The following is a 20,069-nucleotide window of genomic DNA, read 5'->3' as shown; positions in this document are numbered from 1 at the left end:
AACTCAGATTTCTAAATATCTTCATTTTCAAACTCTGTTTTTAATTTTAATATTGTAAGAAACAATTTCTTAAATAATTAAGACATAAGAGGATGTAGATCAGATGGTCTTTTATTACATAAACACCATAAACTGAAGAAAGAAGAAACATTTTCTTCTATCAAAGCAATGATGGAGAACACGGGCTCTTCTCCTCCTTTCCTTGCCCTCCTCTCCCCCTGTCTTCATCTACCTCTCCTCTACCACTTCCTCCTGTGTTCTTCTCCCCTCCTCCTCCACTTCATCTACTCTTCCTCTTCCTCTCCTCCACGTCCTCCGTCTCCACCTTTTAGCATGTGTGACTCCTCTGGTGCCTCTCTGGTGTGGGTCCTGTGACTAACTGGACAGATAGATGAAAAGTGTCAGACAGATGACAGTTCAATACTGTGTCATTTGCTTGGTCTTCATCATGATTTGCTTTTTAAAACATGCATGTGTGGGTGGGGGAGAGAGGGGGAGGGGGAGGTGTGTGTGCATGTGTGAGTGTTATTGCCCTACACTGTCACTTCATACTGGCTGTGATCTTAAATTGATCCTTAACAACAATACTGCTCAAAATGCAACACAGAATCTGTATCCTAGCAACAGTTTCGATTCCCTTACTTAAGATTTCATTTTCGTCTGACCTGCACTTGTGCCTTCAGCGACAGGCGTCGGACATGCTCACGCTCTATGAAGTCCATCACATCAGGGGCTGTGCTGTAGACCTCTCGTGTTCTTGATTGGACTGGTGATGCCTTTCCCATTAGTTTCACCATGATGTCTTCAACTGGGCAGAAACAGACATCCTTCCTGCCAAGCTTAGGTTGAACCTTTGCTGTTGGACCATGGGGATGCAGAAACTCCACTTTCACGTCTTGATGCTCAATATCCACAGCAGTGGTCTTGGCTAGCCACCAGTGGTCACCATATACTACTGCTAGCCAATCTCCATTAGTAAGGCTGCTAACAGTCGTTACTGTCATAGTACCCTCACGACCTTTCACAGCCTCCTCATCCCTCTCCTCCTCCATCACATCTTCCATCTCCATCTCCCCTTCCATCTCCCCTTCCATCTCCCCTTCCATCTCCCCTTCCATCTCCCCTTCCATCTCCTTCATCCACATGGTCAAAGGTCTTCTCTTCCTTGCTCTCCTTGTATCACTCTGCTGTTCCTCTGGGTAGCCATGGAAATAGAAGCAATAATAGCACTGGCAAACCAACATCTCGCTGCAAAAGCAGGATAGTTGTCTGTGGTGGATCCTGTTCTCGTGTGTGATGACCTGGTGTATTTGTCTTGTTGGGGGAACCTGTTTGAGAGGTTGCATGAGAAGTGTATCGTATCTTTCTTTATCGTATCGTGTCTTCTTCTGCAATGTAGTACAGCTGAACGCCCTTCAGACTGTTGGAGACATTTTCAAAGAATGGGTTTCCGTCCGTCACGTCATTTCCTCTCAGGACCAGGTTGTCAGCTGTTCTTTTCCCTGTTGCACCAATGCCGTCTGGTGCGCCCTTACCATGGGAAGTTTTTATACCGTCTACTTGGACCATCAGACCAAAAGTGCACGGTGGTAACCTGTGGATATGTCGTCTCGATATCTTTTAGGACTGGATCCATGTGTCCAGATTGCTGCAGCATCCTGTCTCTTTGACTCAAAACCCTGCCTTTCCATCCTTAATGTACTACATTCCGGTATGCAGCGTTATCTGGGGCAGATTTTGTCCAAAATGGCAGGCCTAAACTTCAGATTGATATTTGCATCTCCAGGATTCCGAAAAGTCAATGTGAATAATTGCTGTACTTTCGCCACAGGTCTCAATTGTGTTTCTGTATGCTTTTGGTTGGTTTTGCACTAAACATACGTGTTGTGGTTTCATTTCTGAGTTTTTGCTCATAGAGTTTGATGAGCTTTGAAAGACTGCCGCTGTGTTGGACAAGCTTAACGTTGATGTGGATTCAATTGAGTGTGTCTTCTTCAACTCTCTCCCACTGCTTCCACTGAACATGGATTTTGTCTTGCTCTTGGGTTGGAACTGTACCTTTGTTTAGACATCGTGAACAGGTACAAAGAAGGCAGGCCTCACTTGTTGGAGAGCAGCAAACTAACTGAAAACTGTCATCCAGTTTGTTTGACTTCACAACACCAGACGATCTAAGGACCTCCAGCATTAAGCATGCGTTTTCATGCATTTGACACAGACATGTCTTCCGATCAGATGCTTTTGGTGCTGTAACATAGAATGGCTTCAGAGCGCAGAATGAAGAATAGCTCAGCTTCACAGTGGGGTTCCTAACGAGGAAATCAGTGTGGAGGTTGATCATGGAGTCTGTAAGGATCATTCTCTGGTGCTTCGTGTTCTTCCTAGTGATGGTGTCCGTCTCAGCAAATCCTGAATAGTCTGTGTTATACCCTGTAAGAACGTTTCCTCTCATTAATTAGTAGGTTAACCCAAACTGGTGGATTTGGTGAAGGAGACGATATTTTGTTTAGAATCTTGCCTGATGACACTCAGTGTTGGCTCCTGACGCCGTGGCCCAGGAGTTTGTTTGTTTTTCTTCAGCTCTCTTCTGAGGATGTTGTGGAATAGAAGGGCTTTCTTGATTTTTGGATTCCTAATTTTGCTTCCTGATAGCATCTTCTGTTTCTGTGCCTGGGGAGTCCAGTGGTGTTTTATTTGTAGCCTTTCTTCTTGTTTTCTCAGTTTGTTTCGTTGCTTTGTTACCTTCTTAAGCTTGAATGCCTTTTCTTGTTTTACTTCTCTCCCTTTCCTGTCTGAGAGTGTCTGCTGTGTCTGGCATTGCATTCTTGAATATTCTGATCTTGCGGACTATCTGGGGGGGGGGGGGGTGTCTGCCTCCAGCACTACACCTTCATTGGACCTTTTCTGTCTGGACCTTTTCTGTGCCTCTCTCTGGTTCCTATTTTTTGTCTTGAGCTGTCTTCCACCTTTGTCTTTCCCTCTCTTGCATGTCATGTTTGCTCTCTGGGTCACTGTTTAAAATTCTTTGGTACTCTCCATTTCTTCTCCTTTGCTCCTCAACTGACAATTTCTGTCTAGCCATGCTTTCCTACAATACAAATTGAAGTAATGAAAAATGTGTTAGAATAAGACTATGGAATCAGATTTCCATTTACTTGACATGATTGATTGATTGATGTAAAATCTTGAAGGTGCAGTGTGTAGTTTTGTGACACAATAATAAGCAGACCAAAGCCTGCCCATGCAAGTTAGAAGTGTAGGTTATACAGTATGGTTAAACAAAGTCATTCATGCTAGATATGTACATTTATGTGTCTGTCAAAGCTGACGTAAGGGCAAGTATTTTCCTTCCAAAACATGTATTGTACACTGACGGTAGTTGGTTTTTCCTTAGTTGCTAGCTGTCTCACTAAAATGCTTAAATTCAATTCACTATGTTTTAAAACATGATCATAACAGAGAGACGGTGTTGACATGGTCCAGCTGTGACCATAGGAATATTGACATTGTTTGTCTAAAATATCAAAAAGTTTCAAACTTACCAGTGTATGTGTGGTAGTGTTGAATTCAGCCCAGCCAGGGAGACGAAAAGGGGTCCTCAGGGATATAGCTGACCATGCTATTGCCTGATTTAATGAGGTTTATGAAAAAATCTGACGGAGTTGACAGGGACTGAGGACACAACTTTGATAGGCAGATTTTTATGGAAAATATTGTTTGACGTTCACTTCATGCATTGTTTTATATATTTATAACCCTTCTTTTTAATTTGATATATATGTATTCACAATTTTAGAGTTTTTTAAAGTTTTTTTGGGCTGATCAATATTGTGACCTCTTGCTGAGGACAAATACAATAACATGGACCTTCTAACCACAGACCACTGTTGCCTCTGTTGTTCCTATGAAGGAGGATGTGTGGTCCTTGAAAGTTAGCAGCAGATTGGCAGTCGAATAATTTGCTTGTTTATGTTGACTGATGTCATCGAACTGGGAGGGACTTTTTGTCTTCAGTAAATTCAGTTTACCCCGATTCAGTTTACCACTCCTATGTCTCACTTGAAACTGTGTAGCTGGGTGATCACCGAACGGATCCTGGCTTGACCTTATGGAGTATGGTGGCCTATGCTCACAGGCAGGACCATCCCTAGTTTCTCTTCTCTGAACAGTTCATACAAATGTTTGGTAACAAAGGCAGGAGGTTCGCCTGCCTCTCTTCCTTTCTTGTAATCCAGTAAATCATAAATCAAATTGATGATGATGATTTTCAAGTACTTGTTTTTTTCTTTTAATTCTTCATTCTCAGCCATTCAACATGGCCTTGTATTTCTTTACCAATGTGAGCATGCATTGTTCCATGACATCTGCTGAACTTTCCAGATCTACCACTTTAGAGGGTTTTTTTTTCGTTATAAAACACAGTTGAGATTTCCTTCCAAACAGTGTCTCTGGTCTGGTCAGCGTCTGGTTTAATTTCTAATTACAGCAATGAAGTACGTGGATACTGGCAAAACCAATCTAAAACAAAGTTTAAGTAACATTAAAGAAGCAAAGGAAGACCTCCAGCCAATTTTGACTCATTCCAACTCATCGGTGCTATTAGTTCTCTACGGTAGATGGTTAGCCACTCCTGCTCTATACACTTCGTCTTTCTCTTAATGCCATTTGTTAATGATGTTGATCAACAGCATTGTCTGATAAATTCAGACAATGGAAGGCTCTTGTATATATTAGTATATGAATATGTGCATATAGTATATTACTGCCCGTGTGTGTGAGAGCATGTGCGTGTCTTTTACCAGGGAAGACGATTGTGTGGTTTGGCTCTTTGTTGCAGTAGTCCGTGGTACAGCACATCGGGTAAATGCCTGAGTCATGTTTGAAAGATGGGGCACAGATGAAGGGCCGGTCCCGCGGGATCAATTCGTTTTCGTGTACACACTGGCGCTGCTCAATGGTCTGCCTGCTGCCCGACTTGCGGATTGCGACGAAGCAGACGCCATCGGTCGTGCAGCTGGAGTTGGCACTGCAGCGGTCACAGTAACACTGTAGGGCTGGAGGAAGACATACAAAAGGGATGAAGAGTTAGAATTGAGACATGATTTGGTTTTGTATGCACAGACATAATCCAACAAAAGCTCATGTTGACACAAAAACACAATAAAACTCCACAGCACTTTCTTCCTAAATAAAGTGATACTTTTATAATACCTTTATTATCATGGCATGACAATGTTTTCTGTGCCTCCATTTATCCTTATCCAAAAAGCACCTCAAACTCAATTTGAGTCCACGAGGTGCTCCTGCCTAATTCTAATTTTTTTAAATCAATGTGAGTTTAAACATTCTGTACAACTGAATAAAAGCACTACATGTGGCTCAACAATACCTTTCATTTTCCGATATCAATCGGAATTTTCCGTCCTTTTTCAATTAACTGTTGCAGTAAATTGAAAAGCAGCACTCAGTTGACCGTGAAACTGGACAACTGAGTGCTGTTGTTTTAGGGTCAAACCTCAGTCTGCACACAAACTTCCTTTTTATCTTTTTAATTAATAATGTGAGAAAATGAAAGAGTGTGTGTGTGTGTGTGTGTGTGTGTGTAAGAGACAGTCTACACCACGGACTGTATATAAAGATGGATGATGCATCTTTGCTGTCTCCCATTGTACAAAAATGAATCTCACATACAAGGCCTGCCATCGTTCGCTGGTGACATCACTTGGCGCCACACTCAGGCTCTCAGGTGTCTCGAATAAGTATAAAAATAAGGTAACGTATTTTGGATTGTACAAAAAGACCAGTGAACGACATTCCCAGTAATTACAGTAGCTTGTGGGACAGTGGCTGGCTGGAAAATAAGGCTGGTGCTTATTATTCAACATTTGACTGTTCAAGTGTGGGAAGTGCGTGTGTGTTGTATGGGGGTTTGGGAAGGAAATCTCCCCAAGGGAGTGTGAGACGTTACGTCACTCCAGTCATACTTTACATCAACACATTCTGACTGATTTGTTACAGGCGCCGTCTGTCACACAAACGTCAGATATCAATAATAATTCCTAATTAATTTGCTAGATAAATAAATCACAATATCTGTGCTCAGAGCAACATATCTCCCTGTGTGTGTCCAGGGCTGGCGTATCTTCTTCCTCCGTGTTAAAAAACTATGAAAAAACACCCGTACAGTTGCACTGGATGATTTGTTCCTTCATCGTGTCAACACACTATAGTTTAGACTTGTTTCCAAATGCACTGTCCAGCTGCCACAAATACTCGCTAGAGATTCATCTGCCGCTGAATCTTTGTTAGAACTGTGTAAAGGGCCATTTGTGGAAAAGACGGATGGTATTTTTAAGCAGTTTTTAAAGAATGACGTCTTTAGTAGAAACCAATGGGCTTGGAGCTGGCAGTACTGAGAGATGGACTAACACATTCCTGGTTCTTTTCATTGACAAGAAGCATACAGAAACAAATACTAATGGGGTAAACCTGGTCAGTGTCACTGTCTCATAACAATCGGAGATAGAAAAGTTGGCTGAGAGAGAAAACTGCAGTTCATAATTCAGTCAGGATTTTTGCTGATTTGGAATATTTTAGGAGGTTAAAATGAAAACGTGAAATGTTTTTTCACGTTTCAAATCAGCTGCATGCACTCAGCGACAATCAGAGAATGTGAAGCATGTTTTGTCGTGGCCATTTTTCTTTGTTTCTACTAAGCTGTTGTACGCTCTGAACTATGCAGCCACAGGTCAGAGCATCTTTAATCACCTTCCAACACACGGAAATAGCAGGTCAGACACCAGCAAAGTCAGGAATGTGCCTAATGTAAGGAAGTCTACTTAACAATCCCTCAGGCTTTAGCCCATTAGTGCTGCTGTTATGGAGTGCTATGAATAAACCAGGTCACTCTCTCCACAGTGTCCTTGCCCCCAACACAGGGCAGTCAGAGAGCTGAGAGTCTGGTATCATTATGCAGCTCAGAAACACATCATGCATGGCTCGCCGGGTTAAAGCAACATACACCTTCTAAGACGAGACCTCTGAATAATTAATAGGGCGACCATGCAGTCTATGTCGGACACTCTCTCTGTTTCTCCAGACACACACAGGCAGATGGTATTAACAGAATGAAATCTGGCTCTGTGACTTCACAGCCGGACATTCACATATTCAGTAAATGCCAGTAAGAGTGAAGAAATACACCAGCAGTCTGAGAATGTTAGAACATGATCCTGGTTTTAGTGTCACAGCAGTCTTTCTCACTGCTCATGGAATTCATGGAATTGTCTGCAGGTGAATTCAGACGGACAAAGTCTGAATGCAATTACAACAGCAAAACAACAGCAAGTATGTGTCTGTGTCTGTGGGTGTGGTGGGTGTGTGTGTGTGTGTGCGTGCGTGCGTGCGTGCGTGCGTGCAAGTGGCGGAGTTTCAGGAAGATGGAAAAATGAAAGGAGACGAGTAAATAAAAGCCAGCTGACACTGGTCTCCTCTGACTCACCCTCAGAGCAGATAAGTCTGATATGTCTGTCCCAGCAGCACACGCTGCTCTGAGTCACCGTAGTGTGTCTCACATGTCTAGACTTCAGAATAACTCAAGGGTTCCACATGTTGTTGTATATGTTAACAGGCGCCTGCTAACAGGACTTGGAGGTTCCATGTCCTGCTGTGTATTAGTGCCAGAAGAACAGTAATGGCCCGCTGATAGTTAATGACACATTTGATGCCAGATGTTATCATACAGCTTGTATGCTGAAGTGGTGCTGGAAGGCCACATTCTTGTAGCTTTATGAACGGTTTCAGGTACCACTGAGATGATGAAATATGATCCGCTAAGTCAGTTTGAGTAACAGATCTGAATGCCTATCGGAAGGCAAAACTGCACAACAGTTGATATTACTACCAACTTCACCTGCTCCTCCTCAAGGTTTCCCGACGTGACGTTTTATTTCAAAAACAAAGCCCACCACCTTCACCAGCAGACCAAGTGGAGAAAGCAAACACACCCATTACTTGTGTTATTCCACAATATCAGAACAATTGTTCCTCCTTCCTCTCTTCCCTTCCATCAGAAAATGACCATCAGTGTTTCTAACTCGGTCTGAGTAGCAGAGTTAGAGGGAAGCTGTATTGAATAGCAGCTGCCAACAACTTTGATAATTCAGACATTTATCAAGCAAACGGGCAAAACATTCTGTAGTCCCAGTTTGTCTAATGTGAGGGTTTGCTTCTTTTCTCTGATATTGAAATGTTGAAAATTTAATCCCTCTAGATTTTGGACTGCTGGCCAAGCAAAAAGAACATCATTTTATTATCTGGAAAATTGTGACACAATTTTCTGACTTCTTAGTGACTAAGTAACTGGTCCTAAAAAAAAAAAAACAACTGCAGTCATATTCAGACGTTTAAGATTAGGCAACATAGATGGGATTTGTCAATAACTAGGAACAAATTGCTCATTACTTGTGATTTGTACATGAAAGCCTAGCACAAACAACATCTGATTCCCGTTTCAAAGCAGTGTCGAAATACCAAATGTAGACAAATGAAACCAAAGTTGTCTGATTGGATGGAAACCACAACAGGGAAGTGTGAAAACTAGTGACAGCTTATAAACAGTGCCATTCTCACTCAGTGGCTCTCCAGCTAAATGGGCACTCATATTATACATGGAAGAGCATATTCACATATGTTTTGATAAATCACACTGTATGAAATGAGGATCATCGGGGAGTTTGTAACGTGGTAGAACATCAGTAATGAGGACAGTGCGTATAGTCAAGTCCTATAATCCTAAAAGATATGACACTCGAGGAAGAAGTGCCACTGCTGTAATAAGGACAGTTAGTTTTAAAATGAGCACTGGGGCCTAAAGACAGACACAGACACAGACACACAGACACACAGACACACAGACACACAGAGACACAGACACACAGAGACACAGACACAGACACAGACACACACACACACACAGACACACACACACTGTGTCTGATATGATAAAGGAAACATGAGAGAGCAGACAGATACAAGGCCATGCGTTTGCAATGTAGTCAGACAGTGTGGTTTACTTTTCTGAGGCAGCTTATACCTCCTTTCCACTGAATGGCATGACTCAGCTCGACTTGAGTGATTGCTTGGAATATTTTTTTAGTTTTCCATTGACAAGTCATGGCTAGTTTTAGTATCACCTCCATCGAGGTACCAATCGAGCTGAGTCCGTACTAAAAGTTAATTGCAGATTAAATAGTCACTTACGTTACATGTGCAGCACAGCATGTGCAGAAAACTACTCATAGCAGCCTGCAAAACCACACCGTGGTCACCTAACAAAGTGCAGATGTTTCTCTGTGTGGCTGCAGATGAATGGATCCCAAGGGTTGAATGGAACAACGCACAGGATTTCATATGTTTGTGCCGCGTTGAAGATGATGTCACAGCAGTTTCATGCAGCGTCACTATGACAGTCAACTCAGAATTCATTGAGGGGGTACTATTTGATGCCCAACAGGGTGACAGAGAGGCCACCAAGCAGTGACACAACAGGAGCCCGATTACAGAGCAGGAAGGGCTTCCAGGGAGCACGCTCAGTCAGTGGGTGGACTGAGAAGAAACGAACCAGACTGATGGGTCTCCACGTGCAGACAGCAGCTGAGGAGGCCGACACATCCATTACTTCTGCTATGGGGTCAATGGCATTACGTTTCTTTTTACGGTTTTACGTAAAAGCATTAACTTTTGAAAATAAGCTCACAACTATTTCCTTTTTGAGCATATAGTCTACAATTTCTGGTTTGAATCCCTTTTGAGAGAATATGTGGGGAAATACAGCAAAAATGTCAAAGTGTATTCATAGAAACTTGGTACCAAATAAATAAAAAATCTCAATAAAACACCCCATCAACTAGTTTAGCATAGTAGCTACTACATTAGTACTATTTACTAGTAAATAAAAGTAATGGAATGCCATTAATCTGAATATTGTAATTAATTTGGAGTTCTGTGAGTCAAGTCAACTTCATAAGATGTCATGGTGGTGAAACCATTTTAATGCTGTGCAAGAAAACCATGTGACAGGAGATCACTTAGCATTCTTAGGGTATAGTCATGTATGCGTAGGTTTACATGTCATATGGTGTGACCACATGAAAACATTGATTACCCATAATAATTCTGAAGATGAATATTTACTTCAAAAACCAACCAGTTGACTCCTATTACAAGCCTTTCTGTTAGAGGCCAACTTTGTCAAATGGCAGTGGTTTTTGATGCTGATTAAAGATGCAATATGAACTAACTTACCTACCATTTGAAGTGGTGATTTATCTACAGGCTAGGATAAAATCATTCTGCTCATCACTTTGGTGTTTTTGATGTTTGCTTTAATGGATGTCTGTATTCCATTCACTTACAATTTTATGTAACATAACTTCATATATTTGCATTTCATAATGTCGCAAAATTAAGTGGGTCAGCAGTGACACCTACTGTGGAACATGAACAGCAACTTTAAAAAGACCTAAAAGTCAAATAATTCGGTGATAATAATAGAGCCTCTTTCCCCCCGATCCTGTGGCAAGGGCCAATTACCTTGCCAAAAGATGTGAAAGGTGGTGCGAGAAACGATGTCAGGTCAGAGTGACCTGAGAGTGAGTGTTACAGCGTTTGACTGCCCTGTTTCCCATCAAACTGTTCTAACTGGCCACGAGTGACAGTTTTGAGTTAAAAAACTAAAATTTCATTGGAGGTTTCCGGATTCTATTTTCGTCACTTTGGAAGCGCTGTAACAGGCGAGGAACAGCTGATTGGTGAAGTTGAAAGGAAGGGTTGAGGAGTTATCTGCACAGTCCCTCTTCATTTCACTACAAAAACCAAAATAAGTTGGTTGGAGGGTCACAGAGAGCTGATCCATAAAAACAACCTGCTGCTCTTGGCTGGATCGCCTCATTTCCACTAATGAAACATCTAAACGACACGAACAACACAAATGCTTATTTAACGGGCTCAGTGAGGACAGAAAGCGTCTGATAATATGCGATGAGATGTGAACGTCGGACACTTGTTAGCTGTTAGGACATGATTGATTATCAGTGTCAGTTTCTACAGTGGCCTTTGACTTGTAGAAGCAACAGTCAGTTGGAGTAAGCAGTATTTCTCAAAAAGAAAAACTATATGGGAAAATGTATATGGAATAGAATGCAATCATCTACTGCAACATTATAAAATGCTTTAACTATTTTTACATAATTCATCAAAGATTGTTTATGTCCAGCTCAATATTGTAGAAACACAAAATTTTTAACACAAATGTTTAAAAGATTTTGTAATTGCTCATTATGCCAGCCCTTCTCTCCTCCACCAGAAAGGTAGCATCAGTGCTGCTGTCCTGGTCTGGGACGCACAGCTTGAGGGAACTTTGCTTAAAACGTTAGTGACTAAGCCAGTAGTGATGGCTAGTGACAGCAGGGTGCCATGATGAGCCCCAACTTGAACTTGTCACAGACACACAGACACAGACACAGACACAGACACAGACACAGACACAGACACACACAGACACACACACAGACACACACACAGACACAGACACAGACACACTAGAGAAGGACAGGTAGCACAGTTGACTGAGCTGCACATATCTGATCCACACCAGGTTACTGGGGTCATCAGGAGCAGACGGGGTTTGTTTATACGGCCAAATGCAATAAAGTCAGAGGAAACAGGAAAGAGCTGGGACTGTTCAAATAAGAAGAGAGAGCGACCTGCCAACCACTGAGAGAGAACTCTGCTTGGGGGTGTCTTGGGGGCTTGCTGGTCTGGGTGTGTGTCATGTGGCAGCACAGGACCTTTTGTACACAACACTGTCAGAGAGCCTGAAACTGTCAAACCAAGATCAATAAACAAGAAGGACTTCTCCCTACGCTCTGCCCTCCACAGCTCTATCCCACAGTGAAATCGAGCTGAATTAGTTCCAGGTTGGATGACATCTCCACCTCTTGGCTTGGCGGGTCCGGCCTTCACCCGCAGCGGCTGACCTGGTATTTGCAGCCGTTGATAATACGCTGAATTCTATTCTGAATCAAGTATTCTGGAGCCCTAAAGATTACAACATGCCAGACTGAGCCTTTTGCCAACCACTCTCTCGTCTATGCTTAAAGTTCACTAGGCTGTGAAATAGACAAGTGTAAAAAACTGGAAGTGGAAGGAATGGGAAAGTGGGCCAGTTGTTCATTCTTCAAGTGAAAGCCAGAGAATTTCAAATCCTTCTGAGAATGGCTCTCTCTCACCTCTCACCCTGTTTAGGTCCCAATCCTGTAGCTCAAAGCCATTTTACTGAAGTTACCACAAATGTTACTTCAGGCTAAAACTGTTTTACCACAGTACATGAAGTCTGAACACCAAGACGCCTTGTGCAGTATTGACTTGACATACATATAAGTGGAGCTACTAATACATCTGTGCCAACACTCACTGTGCTCACAGTCCATCACACTGTTGACAGGCAGTCAGTGTAGTAAGATGATATTTTAATGTTCACATGGTGATAGGTCAGTCTGATCCATACAGTACAGCTGATATACTGATTAGTTGACTAAACTTTTGATAATCAACCATTTATCAAAAACCTGCAAACCAATCTGTGGTTCCCTGTTGTTAAATATGAACATTTGCCTGGTTTGTTTTACATGATACATATATTGGAGTGGTGGTCATACTAAACAACAAAACAAAATAATCATCATGTGCCCTTCATCAACCAACTGAGCAAACTCAAACTGCTGATGAGGGCTGAGGGAAATCTGGTAAGCCATTGAGTCAAGTTGTTTTTTTTGTGAACTACTTTTCCCAGGGTCAAGAATGAGCCTTCAGGCCTAAGACTGATTAAGCAAATGAACTGTAATGTTTGATCCTGAGGCCTTTGGGTGTGGAGTTTGCATGTTCTCCCCGTGCTTGCTCGAGTACTGCGGCTTCCTCCCACAGACTCTTCAACAGGCCGATTGTCCCAGCCCAATGAATGCCTCCTGAATCCACCTCGCTGTCCTCTGATGTTTTTGCGCTACCAGGAGCAGATTATTCTGTTCTTCTGAAGATTTTCTAGTAGGATCACCAAATACAAGTATGAATTGGAAAATTAGCTCAATATGGGGTCTTTAAGTGGTATAGATGATGGATGGATGAAGAAACTGTAAAAATATAGGAATAAAGGCTATAATTGGAGGCAATGTGTTTTATTGATTTATATGCAAAATCTGACAAAGGAAAGCTCACTACAGCCGTCAGGTGTAAATAGAAGTAGGAGAGTACTTAAATGCACCACATTTAATTTATTACAGCAGTAAATACTGATCATTAACTATTCCGTGTAGGTGCACCTCACCCTTATTCTAATTACCTATTAACCTGCTCCTCATTTTCTACAATAATCTATTCATTGTTTGGACTGTTCAATGTAAGAAAATAGTGAAAGAGAAAAGACAAAGGAAAAGTGAAATTTCTACACTGGAGAATCTGGAACCAGGGAATTATTGATGAGGTAAAATGACTCATGGTATAAAAAAAGTTGCAGATCAATGTTTTGCTCATTAACTGACGTACGTCTCAGGACAGGACTGCTTCTGACCCATCGCCTCTTATCATGTGGTGCTGAAGCTCTGTTTGAGTCAACACGGAAGTGGAGTCGACTGCAGCACCATCTGGAGGTTGAGTCTGTGCCGGACCTTTGCAGCGAGCCAGCGTTGCCTCCTGTCATGCTCATCGCACATAGCCATGTTAGCATTGTGCATTGTTGGCCAAGCAGTAGCCAGGCAACAGAGGAACAATCCGTTACAAAGCCGCCCGTCAGCAGTTTTGGGGGCAAACCACGTTTATCCCTCCATCCACCCCTCCTCTCTCTGCCTCGCCTAGAGCTCCCATCTTATTAACATCCCCCTCCTGTCACATCCTCCCTCCCACCCAGTTTTCTTTTTACCTCCTCTCCTCCCCTTCCTTCTTCTCATTCTTACAACAATAGAAGGGAAAACACTGAGGCGGGTGTCACGAACAAATAAAATAAAAGGCATCTGCAAGCTGTGGATAGTATAGAGTCAATATTTCAGGATACAAGCATGAAATGAATTCAGTGTAATCTGCCTGGCTGTGGTCATGTTTGGATCAAAGCCTAGTAAGGGATGGAAAACGATTACGACGACTGGGTAAAGACAGTATTCTGGAGGCTGTGTTCGTGCCCCAGAGGCCCTGCAGTGAACGAGGCCCTGTAGCAGAAGGCACGAGATATTGGATTTTCAGTGGACTGCTGATAGGAAGGATTTGTTAATCATACGTTGCTGTTGTAAGGTCTCTCTGGGCGAGGACAATTTGTGTAGACACATATACAAGTGTGTATGATAAAGGTGCCATCAACTTAGCAGTATTGCTTCACAAACTAACAACATATCATAATAATCAAACTCAATGAGCGTCAAAGCAAAGACCAATACATTCACGAGGTTAAACCATTGCTAAGTCAGTTATGTTATACTGCATGTGCCCAGTTAGAGTTTGTTATCAATCCTTGGAGGGGAAAGACAGTGGTCCATCAGTGTGCAGCTTTCTTAGCTGGCAAATCCGTTGATGAGCCAGGCTGGAAAAAGAGTTGTGGGGGAGACCGCTTTCATTGACCTGAGGGGTCATAGGCTCTGGCGGCTGTGGCTCAGAGGTAGAGAGGGTCGTTCAGGCAGAACATCTGTGGTTCGATCCACGGCTATGGTTTTAAATTAGAGAACAGAGCTGGTGCACTGAGTGTTGCATTTGTTTCAACTGTTTCATGTAGTTCAATGATGAGGATGATACTCCTCTTCTGTAATGAAACACAGGGTACAATGCTGAACTGTATCAAGGAGATTCAGGGTGGAATGAGCAGCATGAGGATAAAGGATATCTCCATTGTCACAGGTACAGACATGATGCTTGACAGCACAATACATGCTCAACATGTTTCATTCTATCCCTACACACAGCGTATATTAGTGTATATTCTTCCTGTTTCTGTCACTTCTTGTCTGAAGTCTGAAGCAGCAGAAGCATTGCTATGGTCTTGGATGGACCAAAAACAAAACGAGACAACATGCAGTACAGTCATACAGTCATTAATCAAGTAGAACACGACCACAGAGGATCTGTTATTGCATTGACTATACATGAGCATACACAAAAACTTTTGGCAAACCAATGATATTGCTGAAGGAAAAAAAAGTGAGCTCAGTCACTTTGACTGGACATTTGACCGCCCACAGAGATGGAGCCACAACCACAACGCAGCCTTTTGAAGCAGAAATCTGCCAGCTGTCATAAACATTCAAGACAGACAGCACACTTCCCATGGTCTAAGAACTCACACTCATTCAAATAATTTGTTCAAATTAATTTGAATTATCACTCAGCTACAAGTCCACGCAGATACAACAACTGTAGTTTTCCCCCCATCAACAGCTATGGTGGATTTCACTATCAGACAACAGTGACACATCATGGGAGCTAGCTCCAATGAAGTGAAACCAAATTATTCTGAAAAGGCCTGTCCATATCTAGCCGTTTCATTTCTGCCTTTCCCTCACACACTTTTCATTAGTCTTCTCGGGATAACTGCAAAGCTGTTTTAAATCATGTATCATGTCTTGATGCTGCTCACTACTATCTGCATCATATATGACAGGGCTAGAGGCTGAGTCATTTAAACAGGCTGAACAAAATTAGTCTGCTGGATCAAAGTCTGGATCAATAATTCATCGGTTTTTCTTGACAGGATTCTATCTTGAAGTAGGAATCCTTGAAGAAGATGAGAAACTTATTTAAAGGTGTCTTCCTTTGCATGTTTAATATGTCTGTCTCTATTTGGTGAAGGTAATTAGACCTGCGACCCCCTGGAATATGATGAAGTGCAGATTGAACATGTCAGTAAATTTCTTCTGCTACCATGGTAATGATTGCTATATATTTCCAGTTCCTTTTTCCGACACCATGTCAGGGTGGTACTGATTCAATGACTTAAGCATGTGGCATTTAGTCGTTAATGAAGTCAAGAGAAAGTGTGGCAAGTCTCAGTAGATGACGTTTTTGAGTGGTTCTTACACTAACATGGTTGGAGACCTTTGGTACATGGTAAAGAATCATTTATAATGTGTTAGAGATGCAGAAAGGCACCAGACTGTTCAGATGAAGCAATGTTTCCCAATCCTGGTCCTAGAGGCCCACTGCCCTGCACTCCTGATTCAAATGACTGGGTTGTTATCAGACTTCTACAAAGGCTTGATGATGAGTTGATCATTTCAATGCGCATATAGTCACAGAAAATATTCTGAAGGTCTGAGTTTATGTTTGACACAGTCACAAAGTTAATGCCAAAGAGACATCTTCAAGGAAGGGCAGGCAGTTTTCCAATGTTTCCAAAGTAAACGTCTTAGGTGAAGTATAAAAGGTTGCTGGGGCTTATTTGTTTACTTGCCTGACACCTTGAAAAGCATTCATGAAAGACATGCATTTACTTCATATCTCTATCAGTCTCTAAGCTCTTTATTAGCAGACGATCAAAAAGCTACTCTCTAAAGATGAATAACAAGGCCAGCAGAACTTGTCAAGCTTGGACCTGAGGTGAAATAAGTTTGAAGACCGACGTACCAGGGCAGCACAGTGGAGCGGTGGTTAGCACTGTTGTTGCTATCACATTTGCTGTCACAGCAACAAGGTTCCAGGTTTGAACCTGGGTCTTTCTGTGTGGAGTTTACATGTTCTCCCTGTGCTTGTGTGTCTCAATCCCAAAAATATGAAAACAAACAAGTTAAATTACATATAACAAAAAAGTCTAAACATAATAAACATCAATAAAATGGAACATATTTTAAATCAGGGGGTATACAGATTCATTCTCTAAAATACAGCAGTCTGCCTAGATGAAGTTGTGACCTGATGTGCAGTAAATGTATTACTTTATTACCAGTTGACTGCTTTCCTGTTGCTTGTCTCAACCCAGCTCATATTGCTATATTCTTCCACAGGCATCTACGTGCTATTCAACAATTAGCTGCAGTTTGGCTTCTCGCTCTCCCTCTCCTGCTCAGTGTGTCTAACCCATGTTGAGCTTTCCTCTGCCTCCCTTACTGATAATGGCGCAGAGTGTAGTTTATTTGCTGTGTTTGAGGTGGGACTCCTTGGATCACCCAGCAATGAGTGAAATCCTGGTAAACGTTTAAGCATGTGTACTTAATACTTACACTGTACAGTGTTTAGGTGCTTCTGCTTATCACATAACATTAACTTCTGTTCACAAACAGGTTCGGTGTTTACGTATGCTACCATTACATCACACTCATATTGGCAGAAGTGGGAGAAATGTCGTGCTACGGATGGTGTCCAGCATCACAATGGAGACATTGGGATCGCAAGTAGTTTAAATGATGAAATCCAGAACTTTATTGTAAGGGCGCAATGGCCAGTTGGAAATAGGGCATGCCAAACTGGCCATTCAACTTCAGCTTGATCAGCTTAACTGAGTGAAATTACCAGGGAGGCAATTGTGCAATCAGCAGCTCTATAATCAGAAACGTGAAGCTAGCGACGCCAGCGACCATAGTCAAGTGTATTCCTGGGGCCAGAGCGAGCGACATAAAAATCAAATTTTAAACTGCTGGCTAAGGATAAACGTAGATTTGGTAAGATTTTAATTCACATTGGTGGGAATGACTCCCGATTGCGCCAATCGGAGGTCACTAAAATGAATGTGGAGTTGGTGTGTAATTATGCTAAAACAATGTCGGACAACAATGTCATAGTTTTCTCTGGTCCCCTGCCCAATCTGACCAGCAGCTATACATGTCATCACTCAACCGCTGGCTGTCAAAGTGGTGCACAGCAAACAATGTGGGCTTCATAGACAATTGGGGTAGACCTGGTCTGATTAGAAGAGATGGCATCCATCCTACTTTGGAAGGAGCTGCTCTCTTATCTAGAAATATGGCTAAATTTATTTGTCCCAAAACTTGACACACCAGAGTTGAGACCAGGAGGCAGAGCTGCAGTCTTACACGCTTCTCTGCTTCTCCATTAGAACAGTCACCCACCCAACATCCCATAGAGACTGTGCCCGTCTCCCGACCATTCAGATCATTTAAATCTATTAACTCAAAAGTAAAAAGAGGAAAAATGCAGAAAAATCTGATCAAAGTTAATACCACCACTGGCAAAGTCAAACAGGACAGAAGGGTTAACTGTGGACTTTTAAACATCAGATCTCTGCCATCCAAAGCTGTTTTAGTAAATGATCTGATATCAGACCATCATATTGATTTATTGTGTCTGACTGAAACCTGGCTGCACCATGAAGAATATGTAGTATGTGTATATAACCTTAATGAAGCCACTCCCCCCAGTCATATTAATACTCACATACCTCCAGACTCTGGAAGAGGAGGTGGAGTTGCAGCCATTTTCAACTCTAGCTATACTCCTCATTAATAGAAGAAAATAAAAACAGCCCTAGATTTCTGTTCAGCACGTCAGCCAGGACTCTACTGATCCTTGTGTTCCTTTAGAGGTCCTTTAGAGCTTCTTTAATGAAAAAATTCTAACAATGAGAGACTAAATTTATCCCCTCCTACCCTCAAACTTAGGAACCATGGAAACCGCTGTTGGGCTCCATCATATCTTAAAGAGCTCATAGTACCGTACTACCCCACTAGAGCACTGCACTCCCAGAATGCAGGCCTACTGGTGGTTCCTAAAGTCCTCTAAAATAGTGATGGAGCCAGAGCTTTCAGCTATCAGGCTCCTCTCCTGTGGAATCTCCTTCCAGTTTAGGTTCAGGGGGCAGACACCCTCTCTACATTTAAGAGTAGACTAAAAACCTTCCTTAGTGATAAAGCTTATAGTTTAGGGCTGGATCAGGCCTTGGATCAGCCCCTAGTTATGCTGCTATAGGCTTAGAGTGCCAGGACTCCCATGATGCACTGGGCTCCTCTCTCTTCCTCTTCCTCTCCATCCTGATGCTTCATGTCTCTTTAATGTCTGTTACTAACTTGGAATCTTCCCCGGAGCCTTTCTGTGCTTTTCTCATCTCTCTGGTTCCTGTGGGTCCTGGTCCTGGTTCTCCTGCTGTGGTTCTCTGATTCCTGTGGATCCTGGTCCTGGTTCTCCTGCTGAGGTTCTCTGGCTTCATGAATCACTGCTGAGGATCGTCGGCTGCCACCACCTTTACTGATACTGGACAGACCACACTGACTCTCTCTACAAGAGGGGTCAGAGTCGTCTATACCTGCTGAGGAGGCTAGGATCCTTTGGAGTGAGTAGACCACTCCTGAGGACCTTCTTCGAGACTGTGGTGGCATCTGTGGTCTCATATGCAGTGGTGTGCTGGGGAGGGGGGTGTTCTGAGCAGGACAAGAACAGGCTCAACAGACTGATAAAGAGAGCCAGCACAGTCTGTGCCCCCCCCCCTGGACTCCATAGAGGTGGTGGGGTGGGAGAGAGGATGACCTTGACCAAACTGTCCTCCATCATGGACAACACCTCCCACCCTCTGCATCAGACTGTGGGGGCCTTAAGCAGCTCCTTCAGTGACAGACTGATACACCCCAGGTGTAAGAAGGAGCGCTTCCGCAGGTCCTTCATCCCGACTGCAGTCAGACTTTATAATGCTGCACCATCACAACCACAACCACCACCTATGCACTTTATTATTACATAAACTGTGCAATAATTTACATCCCATTCCACCTCACCCTGTTGCCGTTTTTTCTGTAATTACATTGTGTATATGATTGTTTCTTTGTGTATATAGGTTTTTCCACTGTATATATATTATATTATTGCTATTTAATTTTCTTGCTATTTAATTTTCTATTCTTTAACTGTGTGCTTTTGTCTGTCCCCTTGAGCTGCTGTAACAGCAAACTTTCCCCACTAAGGGATCAATAAACAATATCTAATCTAATATTAGTCCTGTTATTATTCATATATTAACCATATTGCTCATTATTAGTCACATTCCTATTGTCAGTACTGTAGTCGCTGTTATTATTTTGGTTGCCGTTTGTTGC

General features: G+C 42.5%; 1 protein-coding gene across 1 annotated transcript in view; it reads right to left on the bottom strand.

The window, feature by feature from the left end:
• tgfbr1b (transforming growth factor, beta receptor 1 b) overlaps positions 1-20,069 on the bottom strand; it is a 54,459-nt gene that overhangs the window by 21,338 nt on the left and 13,052 nt on the right. The window contains exon 2 of the mRNA XM_070852651.1: positions 4,800-5,054. Within this exon, the coding sequence (XP_070708752.1) occupies positions 4,800-5,054 (255 nt within the window). The remainder of the gene's footprint in view (positions 1-4,799; positions 5,055-20,069) is intronic.

Source organism: Pempheris klunzingeri, chromosome 21 (genome assembly GCF_042242105.1).
Source record: "Pempheris klunzingeri isolate RE-2024b chromosome 21, fPemKlu1.hap1, whole genome shotgun sequence".
Lineage (NCBI taxonomy): Eukaryota > Metazoa > Chordata > Actinopteri > Acropomatiformes > Pempheridae > Pempheris > Pempheris klunzingeri.
This window is presented reverse-complemented; position numbering and strand designations above follow the sequence as displayed.